The sequence below is a fragment of the Bubalus kerabau genome, chromosome 4, assembly GCF_029407905.1.
Source record: "Bubalus kerabau isolate K-KA32 ecotype Philippines breed swamp buffalo chromosome 4, PCC_UOA_SB_1v2, whole genome shotgun sequence".
Classification (NCBI taxonomy): Eukaryota; Metazoa; Chordata; class Mammalia; order Artiodactyla; family Bovidae; genus Bubalus; species Bubalus kerabau.
This window is the reverse complement of record NC_073627.1, coordinates 43,299,906-43,318,010: the sequence shown is the minus strand read 5'-3', so window position 1 is coordinate 43,318,010 and position 18,105 is coordinate 43,299,906. Positions and strand designations below refer to the sequence as shown.

At 39.2% G+C, this 18,105-nt stretch overlaps 1 protein-coding gene and 1 long non-coding RNA gene across 4 annotated transcripts in view; one reads left to right on the top strand and one right to left on the bottom strand.

Annotated features, from left to right (window-relative positions):
* The window catches only part of SSH2 (slingshot protein phosphatase 2), a 246,769-nt gene that overhangs the window by 168,384 nt on the left and 60,280 nt on the right, over window positions 1–18,105 (bottom strand). For 2 of the 3 annotated variants that reach the window (XM_055577063.1, XM_055577064.1), the window contains exon 2: window positions 11,451–11,531. The exons of the other annotated variant lie outside the window; for it this stretch is intronic. In XM_055577063.1, the coding sequence (XP_055433038.1) occupies window positions 11,451–11,531 (81 nt within the window). The remainder of the gene's footprint in view (window positions 1–11,450; window positions 11,532–18,105) is intronic. 3 annotated transcript variants of the gene reach the window in all.
* The window catches only part of LOC129649543 (uncharacterized), a 113,730-nt gene that overhangs the window by 65,197 nt on the left and 30,428 nt on the right, over window positions 1–18,105 (top strand). The window lies entirely within an intron of this gene.

The following is an 18,105-nucleotide window of genomic DNA, read 5'->3' as shown; positions in this document are numbered from 1 at the left end:
CAGTCTGGTTAGAAAATAGCCTGGTGATGTATCCAATTTCTGGTGATAAATACTATCTTACTTCCTAAAACACAAAACTTGATTGTTATTAAGCTACCTCCTCCTCTACATTTCTAACAACAATATGTCTTTATAATATTACAAATTCAGTCTTCAAATGCCCCCAAATCTGTAATATTATAATTTCTCCCTAGGGAACTTCTATGGACCACTATTCTTTTTCTTTAAAGACATCTTTATTTTTAATTTTTTTTTTTTTGGCTGCGCTAGGTCTTGGTTGCTGCTTCCAGGCTTTCTCTAGTTGCAGCAAATAGGGGTTACTTTCTAGTTGCAGGGTGCGGGCTTCTCATTGTGGTGGTTTCTCTTGTTGCGGTGTATGGGCTCTAAAGAGTGGGATCAGTAGCTGTGGCTGGCTTAGTTTCCCTGTAGCATGTGGAATCTTCTGTATTAGGGTTCAAACCCATGTCCTCTGTATTTGTAGGCAATCCTTAACCACTGGACCAACAGGGAAGTCCAAAGTACTGAAGTTTTTAAAAAAATATTCATAAATTTTTATTTACTTATTTGGCTGCACACGGGGACCTTTAGTTGCAGCATGCAGGATCCAGTTCCCTAACCAAGGATCAAACCTGAGAGCTCAGAGTCTTAACTGAGGAAATCTCTATGAATCACTATTCTTAACTCTGGCTGCACAAAGAACCACCTATGGATCTTTGTAAATAATAAAAATGTTGAGCTTATCTAAGATTCACTGAACTAGGAACTTCCTAAAGTGAGATTTGTTTGTCTATATTTCTGCAAAGTTTCAAGATTATTCTGCTGCAAAGCCAGAGTTAAGACCTACTACTCCATTTGCTCTTGACTTCCTAGCAGGAGAACATTCTATTCAAGGGTAAAGGCAATCCAGCACAAGGTTAAGAGCTCAAGCAGGGAGTGTCAGGCAGACTTGGGTCCCAATATCAGCATGGTCACATATCTTAGGCAAGTTTATGTCTTCTCAACTTTAAATGGGAAATACTGAAAGTACTTATGCTCAGAGACCTGGATTTTAGACTATGTAATAAGAAAATCACTTAGCACATCCAGTAAATAGTAAATGCTCAACAAATTGTCTTACTAACCTTTCAAAGGGCAGATTATTTACAAGCTATAATTTATTTTTTAAAGTCTGTACAATTTTATTAATGAAAAACCTACAAGTCCTGCCATCTCCTGCTCTGCTTGTTCTCCTAAACCAAAACAAAGGGAAAATATACCTGATCAGGACTTGGCCCCAGTTCATGGAAGCAGGATAACTCAGCTAGAGCTTTTATTTGGTTGATTTTATAAATTAGGCCAAGTTCTTGGTTTCTGCCTGTAGTTGTTTAACTGCTACATTCTGCATAGTCTCATGCCAGATGTCTCAAAAATATGTCTCTGGCCAAAAGAAGGACCAGAAACCAGACCAATATAAATCCAGCACAGGAAAGCAAGATGTGCTGGAAGCATCGTTTTCAGATTCCTTTAGCCAAGACACAAAACTACATGCAACTTGCAAATCAACTTGCAAATCATAGGCGCTATGGCAAATACTAAGATGAATAAGAAAAAGTTTCTGGCCTTTCAGTAGTCATTTTATGAATTTAAATAACCTATTTTACAGGTCGCCACAAGTTAGTCATGCCACAGGCCAAACCAAGGATGGTGAAGAGAAGCAAAGACAGTCAGGATGCCCACTTTTCCCTCCTCCTTCCCCCCAGAGCTGGACTATGAACTTAATTGTGCCCATGGACAAGAGTGGCATTGTCCTGACTCTGCTGAAGAGATGATGACATCAGGGAGTCCTATATCTGCCTCTGCTCTCAGGAAAGATAATGTGCCAGACCCAGAAACCATCTCATTTAATTCTAAACTCTATGAGACAGGTGCTATTGTTATACCTGTTTTACAGATGGGGGAAGTAAGGCTTAGTGAAGTGGAGTCACACAGCTAGTTAAGAGTGACTTAACTATGAGCTGGGACTCTGACTCAGGCTGTTAGAATCTTAGCCTGAACTCTTTAAAGATTACATGATGCTATACATGGAATCTAGAAAAATGGTACTGATGAACCTAATTTGCAGGGCAGCGATAGAGATGCAAATGTAGAAAATGGACTTGCGGACATGGAGTAGGGGGGAAGACAGGGTGGAACGAGTTGAGAGAGTAGCACTGACAAATGTGCACTGCCATGTGTAAAGCAGACAGCTAGTGGGAAGCTGCTGCAAAGGGGGCTCAGCTCAGTGCTCCGTGATGACCTAGAGGGCTGGGATGACAGGGGGTGGGGGGAGGCTCAAGATGGAGAGGATATATGTATACTTTTGGCTGATTCATGTTGTTGTACGGCAGAAACCAACACAACATTGTAAAGCAATTATCCTCCAATTAAATTTTTTTTTAAAGATTACACAATGCTTATCCCTGATTCTGGAGTTCAGAGAGGTCATCTAAAGAGCATAGCCTGATGCCTACATCAAAATCATATGGTCAAGAAGCCAGGAGAGTGGTAACTCTAGGGGGTGAGGGCCAGAGGGTGAGTAGTGATGGGAAGGAACCAAGGAGGGGGTGATGGAGGAAGGGGAACTGGTGGAGGGGTGTAGTAATACTCAGTCTCTTGATCTAGGTTCAGGTGACACAGTTTCTTGGTGTGTTTGTAAAAACTCCAGTTTGTGAAAATTCAAGATAAACATAAAGTACACCTTTCTGTATGTATATTTTATTTTAATAAAAATATAATTCACAAAGTGTAAAAGTGCTCTTTGATTCTTTTCTATGTCAGATCCTAGGACTGTTGACTCAAGAAGAGTAAGTCTTAGTAGCCTTGTCAAAAACTTTACCCCTTATTGACACAGGTTTACTGAGGATTTGACCCACCCAATTTCAGTATCTTGCTTTTCTTTTTAACAGAAGCCTAGCCAGGGAATTTCACTGAATAAAAGTTGCATTCTACCTGAGGTAGCAAATGTATACAGTCAACTCTTATTATTCCACTCCATCTTACATTTTATTCACTCTTTAGAGATTACAAATGTCATAGATTGGAGCTCTGACTGGAGGTAAAAAAAAATAGCATAGCTAGAGTTAAAACAGTAGTTCTAAACCCTTCCCTAGTGGCTCAGCTGGTAAAGAATCCGCCTGCAATGCAGGAGACCTGGGTTCAATCCCTGGTTGAAAAGATCCCCCAGAGAAGGGAATGGCAACCCACTCCAGTATTCCTGCCTGGAGAATTCTGTGGACAGAGGAGCCTGACAGCCTACAGTCCATGGGATTGCAGAGTCGGACATGACTGAGAGACTAACACTTTCATTTTCATTTTCACAATCCTGGATTCATATTAGAATAATCCTGGAAGCCTTTAAAAAATACCAATATCTGGGTCCCACTCAGAGATCCTGGTTTAACTGGACTGAGGTAAGACCCTGTTATTAAATTATTTTAAAGGGTCACCAGATGATTCTAACATGCAGCCAAGATGAGAGCCACTGAGTTAAACTATAAAGCTAATTTTTAAAGTAGCCTTTTTACCAAAGATTACTACAAAACTCATTTCTCTTCAAATCACTTAAGACTTTAAAAAAAGAAAAGCTGAACATTAGTTCTCATTTGTTATTCTAGGATAAAAACAGTTGAGATATGACTTATTCTGGAACAACAACAACAAAAATTATCATAGGCTTTCTACTGGCATGATGGTTTGGATCAGAGTCCCTCCAAGGGAGAAAAATAGGAATACTGTTCATGGTGAAGGTGTTTCTGCCACTAGCAACACTTTTAACCTGTTTTCTGACCAGGTGCTCTAGTCAGCAATCTCTTTGCTATGCAGCAGAAGTGAGGCAGAAAAAACTCAAATCATTCTGAACTCTGGTCAGACAGCTGTTCGATGTTGGCTAACTGGCCATTTGAAACTCGTAATAAAACCCACACTGCCTTAGCAATGAATTTCCCTTTTTAAATTCTTTTTACATTTGTGTGTGTTGGCTAGTGAAATGGTGTTTCTGCAAGTGAGTCTGAAAAAGAAATAAAACGCACACAGTACAGGGAGCTGAAAGGAAGAGGGTAAACACAAGTCATCAGAAATGACCAGATGCACATGCTCGCTGGCCCACATACCATCATCACTTTCCATCCAACCAGTTTGTTATCACTGTAGCTGTAGGTTTATCTACAAACATCTTGTTTGTGCTCACAATTTCTAGAGATTTAGAAAAGTAGATTTCTTAGCAATTTCCAGTTCTCCCCTCCTAAGTGTAGTTTTACTTTTTAAGCCAACAAATCATTCATTAATTTTATCATTCTATACCATATTCCAGCCCATATTCTGGGCTTCCCTGGTGGCTCAGCAGTAAAGAATCCCACCTGCAATGAAGGAGACAAAGGTTCAATCCCTGTGTTGGGAAGATGCCCCGGAGAAGGAAATGGCAACCCACTCCAGCATTCTTGCCTGGGAAATCCTGTGGACAGAGGAACCTGGCAGGACACAGTCCATGGGGTCAAAAAGAGTTGGACATGACTTAGCAACTAAACAACACCACCACCATATTCTAAGACTTAAAACGTACATGAAAACTAGGATGCTTCTAAAGAAACCTGAAGATTAAGACTCCTATCTTCAAACCATAGGCTGGCTACTTATTTGAACCAGGGTTTATCTTAATGCTAATAACTTATTAATATTCTATAATCCTTCATCTTGAATTTAATATTAGCCAAGTTAAATATTCTCTCTCTCCCAAAGCAATTCTCTTACCCTACTGCATGTGAAAACCTCTGTAGATGTTGCCACTTATATTCTGAGACACCTGCCCTGCCCTAGAAGAGAATGCAAACCTAAAGTTTAAAAATGTAAAGTATTCTAAACAAAGGGAGAAAAATCAAATCAACAAAATTAGAAATGAAAATGGAGAGATCACAACAGACAACACAGAAATACAAAGAATCATAAGAGACTACTATCAGCAATTATATGCCAATAAAATGGACAATTTGGAAGAAATGGACAAATTCTTAGAAAACTACAACTTTCCAAAACTGAGCCAGGAAGAAATAGAAAATCTTCACAGACCCATCACAAGCACAGAAATTGAAACTGTAATCAGAAATCTTCCAGCAAACAAAAGCCCAGGTCCAGAAGGCTTCACAGCTGAATTCTACCAAAAATTTAGAGAAGACCTAACACCTATCCTACTCAAACTCTTCCAGAAAATTGCAGAGGAAATTCCAAACTCATTCTGTGAGGCCACCATCACCCTAATACCAAAACCTGACAAAGATGCCACAAAAAAAGAAAACTACAGGCCAATATCACTGATGAACATAGATGCAAAAATCCTTAACAAAATTCTAGCAGTCAGAATCCAACAACACATTAAAAAGATCATACACCATGACCAAGTGGGCTTTATCCCAGGGATGCAAGGATTCTTTAATATCCGCAAATCAATCAATGTAATACACCACATTAACAAATTGAAAAATAAAAGCCATATGATTATCTCAATAGATGCAGAGAAAGCCTTTGACAAAATTCAACATCCATTTATGATAAAAACTCTCCAGAAAGCAGGAATAGAAGGAACATACCTCAACACAATAAAAGCTATATATGACAAACCCACAGCAAACATTATCCTCAATGGTGAAAAACTGAAAGCATTTCCCCTAAAGTCAGGAACAAGACAAGGGTGCCCACTTTCACCACTACTATTCAACATAGTTTTGGAAGTTTTGGCCACAGCAATCAGAGCAGAAGAAGAAATAAAAGGAATCCAGATTGGAAAAGAAGAAGTAAAACTCACTGTTTGCAGATGACATGATCCTCTACATAGAAAACCCTAAGACTCCACCAGAAAATTACTGGAGCTAATCAATGAATATAGTAAAGTTTCAGGATATAAAATCAACACACAGAAATCCCTTGCATTCCTATACACTAATAATGAGAAAATAGAAAGAGAAATAAGGAAACAATTCCATTCACCATTGCAACAAAAAGAATAAAATACTTAGGAATATATCTACGTAAAGAAACTAAAGACCTATATAAAGAAAACTATAAAACACTGGTGAAAGAAATCAAAGAGGACACTAATAGATGGAAAAATATACCATGTTCATGGATTGGAAGAATCAATATAGTGAAAATGAGTATACTACCCAAAGAAATTTATAGATTCAATGCAATCCCTATCAAGCTACCAACGGTATTTTTCACAGAGCTAGAACAAATAATTTCACAATTTGTAAGGAAATACAAAAAACCTCAAATAGCCAAAGCAATCTTGAGAAAGAAGAATGGAACTGGAGGAATCAACCTGCCTGACTTCAGGCTCTACTACAAAGCCACAGTCATCAAGACAGTTTGGTACCGGCACAAAGACAGAAATATAGATCAATGGAACAAAATAGAAAGCCCAGAGATAAATCCACGCACCTATGGACACCTTATCTTTGACAAAGGAGGCAAGAATATACAATGGAGAAAAGACAATCTCTTTAACAAGTGTTGCTGGGAAAACTGGTCAACCACTTGTAGAAGAATGAAACTAGAACACTTTCTAACACCATACACAAAAATAAACTCAAAATGGATTAAAGATCGAAACGTAAGACCAGAAACTATGAAACTCCTAGAGGAGAACATAGGCAAAACACTCTCCGACATACATCACAGCAGGATCCTCTATGACCCACCTCCCAGAATATTGGAAATAAAAGCAAAAATAAACAAATGGGACCTAATTAACCTTAAAAGCTTCTGCACAACAAAGGAAACTATAAGCAAGGTGAAAAGACAGACTTCAGAATGGGAGAAAATAATAGCAAATGAAGCAACTGACAAAGAAGTAATCTCAACAATAGACAAGCAGCTCTTGCAGCTCAATTCCAGAAAAAAAACGATCCAATCAAAAAATGGGCCAAAGAGCTAAACAGACATTTCTCCAAAGAAGACATACAGATGGCTAACAAACACATGAAAAGATGCTCAACATCACTCCTTATCAGAGAAATGCAAATCAAAACCACAATGAGGTACCATTTCACACCAGTCAGAATGGCTGCGATCCAAAAATCTACAAGCAATAAATGCTGGAGAGGATGTGGAGAAAAGGGAACCCTCTCACACTGTTGGTGGGAATGCAAACTAGTACAGCCACTATGGCAAACAGTGTAGAGATTCCTTAAAAAACTGGAAATAGAACTGCCTTATGACCCAGCAATCCCACTGCTGGGCATACACACCAAGGAAACAAGAATTGAAAGAGACACATGTACCCCAATGTTCATCACAACACTGTTTATAATAGCCAGGACATGGCAGCAACCTAGATGTCCATCAGCAGATGAATGGATAAGAAAGCTGTGGTACATATACACAATGGAGTATTACTCAGCCATTAAAAAGAATACATTTGAATCAGTTCTAATGAGGTGGATGAAACTGGAGCCTATTATACAGAGTGAAGTAAGCCAGAAAGAAAAACACCAATACAGTATACTAACACATATATATGGAATTTAGAAAGATGGTAACGACAACCCTGTATGCGAGACAGCAAAAGAGACACAGATGTATAGAACAGTCTTTTGGACTCTGTGGGAGAGGGAAAAGTAGGATGATTTGGGAGAATGGCATTGAAACATGTATAATATCATATAAGAAACGAATCACCAGTCCAGGTTCGATGCACGATACAGGATGCTTGGGGCTGGTACACTGGGATGACCCAGAGGGATGGTACGGGGAGAGAGGTGGGAGGGAGGTTCAGGATGGGGAACACGTGTACACCCGTGGTAGATTCATGTTGATGTATGGCAAAACCAACACAATATTGTAAAATAAAAAAAAAAAAGTAAAGTATTCTAAACCAAATAGTTTTTACATTTTAGATTTTTCTTTCTTTTCATCTGCCTTCTCCACATTCAATTCTAGAGGGTAGCTTTCCTTTTCTTTCTTTAACAACAAAAAGCTAACACCTCTCCCTTTTACTGGGCTATTCAAACACAAAATGTGTTTTGATTGCACACAGGGAAAGTGCATTCCCTCCAAGGATATAATATCCAAGCAAAGGAGTATCTATCCCTCTTACAGCCTGGTAGGGTAGGGGAGGAGTCAGAAGAGCACAGAAAGGAGAGAAAGAATTAAGTTGTATTCTTAGGAGATAAACTAACACAACAAGCATTTTCCTGACCTATAAGCTAGGGAAGAAATAACCCTACAATGGGGATGAATCCAGTTGTTTCAGCTGAAGCCCACAATCACCATAACTGGAAACCTGGGTCAGGCAGAGCTCTTTTCCTTCAAGGCAGGAGAGCAGTAGGTATGAGGATGGGAAACGAAGAGAACCCTCAGGAGTCTTCAGGGGCTGCTGCAGCCACCAGTACCCAACCTGCTCTAGTCCCTGTTTACATTCTTTCTTATCTGGAGCCAAAGTGAAACTCCTGCTGCTTGGGCCGGTGTCTTCTTCCTTTGTGACCTCTTTCAGTCACAGGTTCACCGTGCTGTAGGGCAGGCAGTCCCTCTTCCCATTATGGAGGCCTCCAGCGACCCTGTGCATAGCAGAGGGAGAATTAGCTGCTTCTGCTTCTGCCCTGTTTCTGGTTCCCTAGAGGCTGAGTGGTGCCAGGGAAGGGGCAGAGGTCTCTCTACATTCCTCTCCTCTCTTTCATGAAACCCTCAGGCGATGTCAGGCAGCCAGCTCTCTTCCAAGCCCTCATCCCTTCTCTGCCTCCAGCCAAATCTCCTTCCACTCACCCACAGATCTCTTCTCTTCTCCCCATGTATTGCATTTCCATGAATACCATGAGACTAATCTGTTGAACGGTAGATTATACATTCTCCTAGAGTAAATTCTTTTAATTTCCACTTTATTGGGGGTATAATTGACAAATAAAATTGTAAGCTATTTAAAGTGTACACTGTGGTGACTTATATATGAATACATTGTGAAACGATTCCCCTCATCTGGTTAATACTTTATATATATATATATATATTAGTATTGGTGAGTATACATAAGTAATATATATGTATATATACAGGTTATATATATATAATATATATACACATTAGTGAGAACCTTTAAGTTCTGCTGTTTTAGCAATTTCAATTATAAAATACAATGTTAACTACTGTCACCATGTTTTACATTCGATTCTCAGACCTTATTTACCTTGTAGCTGTATGTTTGCTCTTACAGTAGATTTGATATTTTATGCCTAACTCCCACAGCCTTGGGACTTGGAATTTGTACATGAGAATCAATCAAAACTTGGTGAATGAATGAATCCATGCGTATGTAAAGGAATGAATATAGCTGACCAAAGTTCATATTTCTGTTATCCCAAGGTTGACTGAAAAAGTTCTTTATCTTCTACTTTTCATTACAAGTTAACTTCTATTTCAAATAGTTATCAAGATCCCTACCATTTTCTTTGAAGAAAATCCAAAGTGGGGATTTCAGTCAGTTTGCTCTGCAAATAATTTTGCTTTAGAGTTTAAACCTTCATATTGGGAAGGACCTTTTCAATCTCCTTTGATGTGAAGAGTGGGAATGGGAAGGTGAGAAAAAAAAAAAAGTGTGGGAAATACTCCTTGAACAAACAAAACAGGAGGATCCAGTACCTTCACAGGTGAAGCCAGTCAAGTACATGAAACCACTTTTGCCTCTTGGAGAGGCAACAAACCTGACTTAAATGACTGAAAGTTCTGGCAATAAAATCAAGCAATGGGGCAACTAAGCCCATTTGCCACAACAACCGAGGTCAGCATGCTCTAGAGTCGTTGAACTTGTGACTACCGAGTGCATGTGCCCTACATCCCGCCCACCACAGCTAGAGAGTAGCCTTCGCCCTCCATAACCTGAGCAAGCCCGCTTGCAGCACCGAAGACCCAGCACAGCCAAAAATAAATAAATGAATAAATATTTTTAAAAATCAAGCAATCCAGAGTAATTTGCAAATATATATATCCATCTAATTTTTCCTAATAGAGAAAACTATTAAAACTAGAATCTTTTCCCTACATGTCCAACTTCATAAAAATCTTTATGTGGACTGCCATGCACTGATCCCTGTAAGACAAAAATCAGCCAAAACAAGAAGGATTAAAAACATCCTCAGTCCAAGTGCAGAGGACCCCACCGCAGACTGAACCAAATAAATCTTGTAGGATACTACGTGTAAGGAGACCAGTGCACGTTCCATCACTGATGATGCTGCCTGCCGACAACGCGCTCGCTGACGGCTGCCAGCTAAGGTCTGACGTCAGTGCTGCTCCCGCTTATCGCACAACACTAGGCAAAGAATATAACCTTTCCACCCTCAGTCTGTCATCTCCTACGTGTAGATAATAAATGAGTGTTCATGTGAATTCATTAATGTTTTCAAGTCCTAGGGAAGTGAGTTATTAGTGAGTCACAGTGACTGACTTCGTGCCATTTCAGACTCTTCATCAGTGCGGAATGAAGTGCAACCAGATGAATCAACATAATGGTTGAACAAGGTCCTAAACCAATGATCACCTTCACTGTGCCATGAAGGTGAAGTAAAGACAGTTTAAAGCAGACAGTACTATGCTGGTATACTTGATAGGCACAACTTCGAGACAGAGTTTCCATTGGTGAGACTTTAACAATACTTATAGAATATCTGCTATGCACAATAAGCATTCTGGAATAGACAGAATCCAGATTTTATGATCGAGGTTTGTAAAACCTAGTTTGAACTACGGCTTGCAAAGGCAGTTATCCTACTGAAAGCAATATGTAGTCAATTTAAGTCATTCTCTAACTTCAGCCTGATTCCGTAGGTAATTTGCAATAATCAGAAAACTATGCTGGGGATCAGATGTTGTTCAGTGGCTAAGTCACGTCCAACTCTGTGTGACCTCATGGACTGTAGCAGGCCAGGCTCCAGATGAGATCAATACAATTTACAATACCTCATGAAATGTACTTAGATAGTTCTAAGCTCGAGATGATCTGGCTGACTCTCTAGGATTTATAACACTACTTTGTCTTAACGTTATCAACAGCCAGGATATGTTAGGTCTTTGTATGTGGGGAATAAAGGTCCAGTGGCAGCACCAATACCAGCTGTCACAGGGAAAAGACCATAAAAAAATGTGAAAAACCCACAAAAACAACCACATTCCTTAGTGAAGAAGACTTACTTAAGGTTCCAGGGTACAGCATTTATCTACTTCGATAGATATGTTTTGAGGGGAGATTATTACACATACACATATACCAGACTATTTATACATATGCTCATTCCAAGTCACTTATTTGCCTTCCCAAGCTATTTGGCTGAGTTAGGCCAAACAGATAAAGATAAAATAATTTGTACTATCTCAGCTGCACTGAAGAGCCAAATTTACTCTAAAAACTTTCACCTGAATCACCAAAGGCTGTAGAAAGACAAATACCTACGTACATTGGAATCACTAAAGATTTCTGAGTCTTCACATTCATAGCAAAGTAATGCTGTGGATTCACTGTCTTCCAGGTGAGAGCTCTGTAACACAAACGAGATTATTTCAGAGATCCAGATACTGGGGCCATAGCATGAGGAGAAAGGCCAGCAGAAATCACTGTGTTGCTGTTAGCTCATAGGTGAAAAGCTGATTCTGATTAGTAATGGCTGTTTTGGAGAGAATAAAGCCAACAAGGTGATTGGTTAGGAAAAGTGAGGCATGTTGGATTAGCTGAAGCATTTTCTGTGGTTTCCAACTGGGCCATGGGATGTCCTTTTTCTGTAAAGATGTTGCTACTAACCCTTCAGAGTATGTACTCTGGACTTCTTCCAGAACAGGGTAGGTTTGTGTTCGCTTGTCCTCATATTCAAAGGTATGTATTCAATGACTGTTTAGAGACAGGCTTTCGAATGTAACAGCGCACGATTAGGGGTTCGAACCACTAGCCTAGCCAGCCTCATTAGTCCTCTGCTAACAAGTGTTTATAAGGACAGCCAAAAAACATGCCCTAGCCAAGTCCTACTGATATATTGCCAGAAAACAATTTAAAACCTTTCTTCCACTCTCCAATCTCTTTTTCAAAATCTGTCTAGAAGACAGATAAGAAAAATGAGACAAAGGGGTGAAACAATTAGCTGGTAACACAAGAGAATTTTCCCCTTATGCCTAAAAGGAGCACACACACACAAAAGCTCCAATTGTGACCCATTGCTGCTGCTGCTGCTAAGTTGCTTCAGTTCTGTCCTACTCTGTGCGACCCCAAAGATGGCAGCCCACCAGGCTCCCCCGTCCTTGGGATTCTCCAGGCAAGAACACTGGAGTGGGTTGCCATTTCCTTCTAAGTTTCTTCTAATATTTGCTGTTTGGGTAACAGCTACTGGCAACTTGAGTTATCCCTACATAGAGATGTATACAGCTATGTCATCAAAACTTCATACTACTATATGATGTACCAATCTCACTTCTGGGTACAAATCCAAAAGAATAGAAATCAGGGTCTTGAAGAGATGTCTGCATCTTATTTTAAATGTTCTTACCACAAAACAAACAACAAAACCCCTAGGAGCCGAAGGAAACTTTTGGAGTTAATAGATATTTTTATTACCTTGATTATCCAATGATGATTTTCATGGATGTATGCACATGTTCAAACTCATCAAATTGGATATGTTAACTATGTTGAGTTTTTTTGTTTATCAATCAGATCTCAATAAGTCTATTAAACAAACAAACAAAAATTGTCACTATCTGTGGCTGAAGCTTAATCATACACAACAACTTTATGGCTATCATGGTTGACTGATATTTTGTATTTTCAAAGCTGAGACTGTTTCAACTCGTAGAATACCTGCAGAGATGAGTTTTAGAGTGCAGATAAACAGAGTAAAGTTCAGAGTTCCTACTTCTGGTAACTTCCTCCTCCTGTTTTATTTCCTTCTTATCTTTTCCTACCCTGATCCTTTGCCTACTTTTGGGTTTTGTCCTTACAACCAAGTCTCATATTCCATTTCTCCTCTCTTCCTCTTTCAGAAAGTAAACAAACAATTAAATATTTAAAATCATTTTTAGGTCTTGCAAATGCAAAGTCTCTTTCTTACTCCCTTGCATTTTGGAGGAGGAAAAAATAAGAATACTTATTCTCCTTTGTCTTAAAAAAAAATCAGTCTACAAAATATGTGACTACTTCTGAAAGTCATATTAGAAAAGCTAATGCATTAATAAATAACAAACAAAATATCTGAAGGAAAAAGGCAGAGATCAAAGCTGCTTTCAATTCTCCCAAATTCCTTATATCACAACAGATATAATATAGATGATATCAAGCATATCAAACATGGTTTGTCACTGTCAAGAGAGAAAAGTACACATTCAGTTCAGTTCAGTTCAGTCGCTTAGTTGTATCCGACTCTTTGCGACCCCATGAATCACAGCACACCAGGCCTCCCTGTCCATCACCAACTCCCAGAGTTCACCCAAACTCATGTGCATCGAGTCGGTGATGCCATCCAGTCATCTCATCCTCTGTCATCCCCTTCTCCTCCTGCCCCCAATCCCTCCCAGTATCAGGGTCTTTTCCAATGAGTCAGCTCTTCGTGTGAGGTGGCCAAAGTATTGGAGTTTCAGCCTCAGCATCAGTCCTTCCAATGAACACCCAGGACTGGTCTCCTTTAGGACGGACTAGTTGGATCTCCTTGCAGTCCAAGGGACTCTCAAGAGTCTTCTCCAACACCACAGTCCAAAAGCATCAATTCTTTGGTGCTCAGCTTTCTTCACAGTCCAACTCTCACATCCATACATGACCACTGGAAAAACCATAGCCTTTAATCCTAATTACACTGGTTGACGACTTTTAGGTTTTCATTCTTGTATATATTGCAGCATGGTTACATGAGCTCTTCCAAAATGACCTTTCAAGAAGCAGGTTCTTTTATATAAAATGGACTATTGTCCATAAAAAAACTGAATTTCTGCCATTTGTAACATGGATAGACCTGGAGTATATCATGTTTAGTAAAATAAGTCAGACAGAGAAAGACAAATATTGCATATAACAAAACAGAAACAAACTCACAGATATAGAAAACAAACTAGAAGATACCAGTAGAGAGAGGGAGGGGAGGGGCCAGATAGGAATATGGAATTAAGAGTACAAACTACCATGTATAAAGTAGATAAGCAACAAGGATATATTGTACACCACAGGGAAATATTGTCAGCACTGTGTAATAACTTTAAAGGAGTATGAGCTATAAAAGTATTGAATCACTATGCTATACATCTGACACTAATATTGTAAATCAAATAAATTTCTATATTAAAAAAGTAAGAGGTCCTATAATGACATCTGCATTCCTAAAGTTAAGACTTTCCTACATACTTATTAACTGAAATTCAATTAACTGCTTATGACAATTGATAGGAGAAACTCCTACATATTGAGGTATGTGGAAGTCATGCTGGCTTGTACATGATTTAACTGGAATTTTATGCTAACTAAAACAGCCTGTTTGTGGCCTATCAAACATACATTGTACATCTGCATTAATCATTAAAAAAAAATAAGGTGCACTGACCAGAAGTACGGAATGTCCATGTTAAAAATAAAGATTAAATGCCTTCCTTCCAATGCTGGTACTCCCTTGATGATAAGAGTTCCTTCCCAGGAACCAAGGCCATATTGACTGGCTGTGTACATGCTGATTTGTTTTTGTTTTTTTAAATCTTGAATAAATGTGTCTTTGACTTGTCTAATGTTCTTTGTTCTGACAAGGTATAAACCTATGCTGAAACCCATGCTCCTCTGGAGTGGTTCCTCACAGTTCTCTGCGAGGCTGTCTTTTGGGCTATAGCCCTCAGTTTGGCTGAAATCAAACTTTTCTATTCCTATTATAGGCTATTTATTATTTCCACTGACAATATAAAGAGTTTATTCTAAGAATGAATGTTTAGGAACTCTATTAATATAATTTAGCATATAATTAAGAAAAATGAGAAAAAATATATGATTATCTAAATAAATAGTAAAAGACATTTGATAAAATTAAAGGTAATTTTTGGTTTCAAACATTTTTAGTAAGCTAGGAATAAAAGATGTTTCCTTAAACTCAGTCCCTGGGTGAGTTTAGTTTACAGCTAGTACTTCTCAGGTGGGTAGGCCCTTGCCTCAACCTAAAAGTAGGCCCTTCTCAGGTGATCTGGCCTGAATTTCATGTTGTAGAAAGTCCTCCAGTGTTTCTTCTAACATGACAACAGTGACTGTGCCAAGTTTGCAGTGCAGGTATCAATTTTCTTTTCCCTTCTTTTTCATCTTTTCTTTCTATCTTCCTTTTTACAATATTCCTTTGGTCATTTTCAGTAGGAATTTTGAAGACAATAGAGTTAAACTGTTAATAATATTCTTGCATTGGAAGTATCAAGCCCAAATCTTAACTAAACTGAGTTTATATCCTGATTCTGTCACTTACTAGTCACGTGATGTTGAACACATTAATTAATCTCTCTAAGCTCAATTTCCTCATCCATAAAAATGGGCACAACAATAGCATCTACCTAATAGGGTCACTGGAAAAACTGTATGAGAGATGATGTAAGAAAAACACTTAGCATAATTTAGCTACTCATGTTTGGAGAAGGCAAAGGCACCCCACTCCAGTACTCTAGCCTGGGAAGTCCCATGGACGGAGGAGCCTGGTAGGCTGCAGTCCATGGGGTCGCAAAGAGTCAGACGTGACTGAGCAACTTCAAATGGCAACCCACTCCAGTGCTCTTGCCTGGAGAATCCCAGGGACAGGGGAGCCTGGTGGGCTGCCGTCTATGGGGTCGCACAGAGTCGGACACGACTGAAGCGACTTAGCAGTAGCAGCAGCAGCTACTCATGTTGGTAATACTACTGCTACCAATAATAATACATATAACTAAAGTAATAATAATCTCCTGCCTGAAAGTAAAACACTTAACACATTTGGGCTAAGTTCTCTTTCAAAGGAACTTTTGCCATCAAGGGAAATTTTGTTTCTACAAAATTTTAAGTGTTTTACTTCTAAATCCAGACAAATTTGCATTCCCTACATAACCATGAGTATTCATTACCACTTACTATACCCCTACTAAGAACTAATAAGCACTTTACTTGGTTCTAGATTAGCTATAGTAAAACTCCAAACAAAAGGGAAAGATAACTGAACAGGTTCCAAAGCTAGTTTTTAGCTTATCAGATCAGATCAGATCAGTCGCTCAGTCGTGTCCGACTCTTTGTGACCCCATGAATCGCAGCATGCCAGGCCTCCCTGTCCATCACCAACTCCCAGAATTTACTGAGACTCACGTCCATTGAGTCGGTGATGTCATCCAGCCATCTCATCCTCTGTCGTCCCCTTCTCCTCCTGCCCCCAATCCCTCCCAGCATCAGAGTCTTTTCCAATGAGTCAACTCTTCGCATGAGGTGGCCAAAGTACTGGAGTTTCAGCTTTAGCATCATTCCTTCCAAAGAAATCCCAGGGCTGATCTCCTTTAGAATGGACTGGTTGGATCTCCTTGCAGTCCAAGGGACTCTCAAGAGTCTTCTCCAACACCACAGTTCAAAAGCATCAATTCTTCAGCGCTCAGCTTTCTTCACAGTCCAACTCTCACATCCATACATGACCACAGGAAAAACCATAGCCTTGACTAGACAAACCTTTGTTGGCAAAGTAATGTCTCTGCTTTTCAATATGCTATCTAGGTTGGTCATAACTTTCCTTCCAAGGAGTAAGCGTCTTCTGATTTCATGGCTGCAGTCACCATCTGCAGTGATTTTGGAGCCCCAAAAAATAAAGTCTGATACTGTTTCCACTGTTTCCCCATCTGTTTCCCATGAAGTGATGGGACCGGATGCTATGATCTTCGTTTTCTGAATGTTGAGCTTTAAGCCAACTTTTTCACTCTCCACATTCACTTTCATCAAGAGGCTTTTTAGTTTCTCTTCACTTTCTGCCATAAGGGTGGTTTCATCTGCATATCTGAGGTTATTGATATTTCTCCCGGCAATCTTGATTCCAGCTTGTGCTTCTTCCAACCCTGGGTTTCTCATGATGTACTCTGTCTATAAGTTAAATAAGCAGGGTGACAATATACAGCCTTGATGTACGCCTTTTCCTATTTGGAACCAGTCTGTTGTTCCATGTCCAGTTCTACCTGTTGCTTCCTGACCTGCATACAAATTTCTCAAGAGGCAGATCAGGTGGTCTGGTATTCCCATCTCTTGAAGAATTTTCCACAGTTTATTGTGATCCACACAGTCAAAGGCTTTGGCATAGTCAATAAAGCAGAAATAGATGTTTTTCTGGAACTCTCTTGCTTTTTCCATGATCCAGCGGATGTTGGCAATTTGATCTCCTGCTTATATGGAGATGCAAAAACCACAAAGATAAGGATATGGCTCCGTGGAAATATGGCCCTTTGGCCAAGTATCATTTGGAGAAAAACAAGGGCTAACACTGCAGGTAAGGAAAACACATCCAATATACAAGAAATTTCAATTCGGAACAGCTTCTGAGCAACAATTACAGTAATAAAATGTTGCAATCTTTATATGGAATGTATGATGCAAAGTCTCATGTACTAAGGAGGATGTTTTGAAGCCTGTTAATTTGTGCAGTTACCTAACAACTGGCAAGCAGAAGTCTTAAGAAATAACCCCACAAGAGCCCAAACTTGTTTCTACTGTTGTCTCTTTTATTCTATTTTTGTTACAGCTTATGTGATTTTAAGAAGCAGAAAACATTTATGATTATTATATTTTTACCTTTCCTTTTTTCCTTCTTTTCTCTTCCTAACTTTTCAAGGGGCTCTAAGTAAGTGAATAAATTGCAGTTGTTCTTAAAGAACTAGAGACTTTGAAAATACACTTTTAGACAGCAAAAAATAAAACACATGTGTTCCCTAAAGCCTGATGACCACTTGGGGGCTAAGAGCTTTTCACATTTAAAGGTCAGGATAAGAAATAGGTTTTACTTATCATGACACTGAAGTGTAACTAGATTGAACAAAGCAATCTTGTAGCCTAAAGATGTGGTAGCTCAGTCACCTGCAATGTCTGAGCCACCTGCAAAGTCTGCCTGCAGTGCAGGAGACGCA